Below are 2,328 nucleotides of genomic sequence, written 5' to 3' on the forward strand. Positions count from 1 at the left end.
TCTGTGTGTGTGGTGTGTGATGTGTGTCTGTGTGTGTGGTGTGTGTGATGTGTGTCTGTGTGTGTGGTGTGTGTGTGTCTGTGTGTGTGCTGTGTGTGTGTGTGTATGTGTATATGCCTGTGGTGTGTGTGTGGTGTGTGTGGTCTATGTGTGTGGTGTGTATGTTGTGTGTGTGTGTGTGTATGCGTGTGTATGTGTGTGTACATGTATGTGGTGTGTGTGTGTGTGGTGTTCCTGCACACCTATGAGCACATGTGTGCACAGGTCAGAGGTCAATTGTTCCTCCGGACCATCCACCTTGTTTTCTTACAGGGTCTCTCATTGGCCTGGAGACAGCTAAGTGGGCCTGACTGGCTGACAGCAACTTCCTGGGGTCCCCCTGTCTCCAGCCCCTTGGTGCTACTGTTTCAGGCATCGGCACCATCCAACCATTCTTCATGTGGGTTCTGGGGATCAAACCCAGGTCATTGTGCTTACACAGTAAGTAAGTCACCCACAGTAACTCCCCAGCTCAACCGCTACATTTTAAAAGATTTATTGTTATTCTACATGTATGAATTCTGGCATATGTGTTTATCTATACAACACATTCGAGGCCAGATAAAGGCTACTGATGCTCTGAAACTGGAGTTACAGACCATTGTTGTCTTAGGGTTTCTATGGCTGTGATGAAACACCATGACCAAGTCGGCTCGTGTGGTGTGTGTGTGTGTGTGTGTGTGTGTGTGTGTGTGTGTGTGTTTGTGTGTATTGTGTGATCAGCTTATACTTCTGGGTGATGGTTCATCACTGAGGGAAGTCAAGTCAGGAGCTCATACAGAACAGGAACCTGGAGGCAGAAGCCGATGCAGAGGCCATGGAGGGATGCTGCTTACTGGATTGTTCAGCCTGCTTTCTTATAGAACCCAGAACCACAGCCCAGGGATGGCCCCACCCACAATGAGCTGTGCCTCCCTCACTAATCTCTAGTTAAGAAAATGCCCTACCTCTTATGGAGGCATTTTCTCAATTGAGGCTCCCTCCTCTCTCACGACTCTAGCTTATCTCAAGTTGTAATAAAAAAAAAAATCAAACTAGTCACTACAATTGTGAACCACCATGTGGGTACTGGGAATAGGGCCCAGGTCCCCTGGGAAAGCAGCCAGCGCTTGGCTGCTGAGCTGAGCCGTCTCTCTAGGCCTTGTATTTACCATCAATATAATTTCCGCTCCTTCCTGAACTGAATGAAGCCACATAGTCTCCCAAGCAAGCAAGTCTTCACTCTAAAACCTTTATAGTCAATGGTTGTAGTCACCTGACATGCCACTTTGGCTAATATTCTTTGTTCCAGGTGTTAGTATTCTGTCTAAACTCCACCTCCACAGTTACCTGGCAACAGCCAGCCATGCTCCGCCCCACAGTTACCTGGCAACAGCCAAGTAGGCCTGCCCACTATAAAAAGAGCTGCCTGCCCCCTCCTCACTCTCTTGCTCCCTTGATCTCTTGCCGGTAACTTCCCCCTGTCCCCTCCTCCCTCCCCGCTTCCCTTCTCCCTCTCTCCACGTGGTCATGGCCTGCCTCCACTTCTCTCCTCCCTCTCTCTTCTTTCCCCGCCATCTTCTCCAGATTCTCTCCCACCCTCCACCCTGAATAAACCTCCCCTCGTGGAACCGTTTGGTCTGGCGTTATCTGTCTAAGCTACGTGCGAAAATCTAACACCCGGGCTTCCCCACTGATACCCCTGTCTCCAGACTCAGTTCAGGCCTCTTCACTAAACCCAAAGGAGAAAGAAACTTAAAAGCAAATGACACATGACTCCTACCTTCTTTGCGAGCAAAGTGGCCAACTGAGACACAGCCGCATGGCCAAGGAAGAGCCACACCAGCCTCCGCTTCCCCCATTCCAGCCAAAAGCTCCACTCAAAATCAGTTGGGTCCTAAGGGAGAAGAAGAAGCGATATTACCAGAGGAACTACAGCGTGTGTGCGACAACATGGGGGGGGGGGGGGAGCGCTGGGCGTCCGGAGTCTGCAGATGGCATTTACCCAGTTAGAATTCCGGCCTCCCCACCCACCGTGAACTGTCCCCCTCCAGCCTGTTTTACCGCCACTCTCCAAATGTACTTTTCCTTCTAACTCAGTCTTCATGTACACGGATTCTCTAGGATGGAACCTCGTGTTCTTAGCCCACTTTGTAAATAGTGAAAAGGAGGCCAAAGGGTTTAAATTCATGTACCCAAGGTCACAAGACCATCGAGGTAATTGGGAAGGTCACAGTCAGCAAGGTAACTGGGAAGGTCACATGGTCAGCATGGTAACTGGGAAGGTCACAGGGTCAGCATGGTAACTGG

The 2,328-nt window shown here is 50.1% G+C and overlaps 1 protein-coding gene across 1 annotated transcript in view; it reads right to left on the reverse strand.

Annotated features, from left to right (window-relative positions):
- Positions 1-2,328, reverse strand: part of Hhat (hedgehog acyltransferase) — a 238,387-nt gene that overhangs the window by 205,323 nt on the left and 30,736 nt on the right. The window contains exon 4 of the mRNA XM_028760381.1: positions 1,802-1,915. Coding sequence (XP_028616214.1) covers positions 1,802-1,915 — 114 coding nt within the window. The remainder of the gene's footprint in view (positions 1-1,801; positions 1,916-2,328) is intronic.

Source organism: Grammomys surdaster, unplaced genomic scaffold, assembly GCF_004785775.1.
Source record: "Grammomys surdaster isolate TR1022 unplaced genomic scaffold, NIH_TR_1.0 130, whole genome shotgun sequence".
NCBI lineage: Eukaryota > Metazoa > Chordata > Mammalia > Rodentia > Muridae > Grammomys > Grammomys surdaster.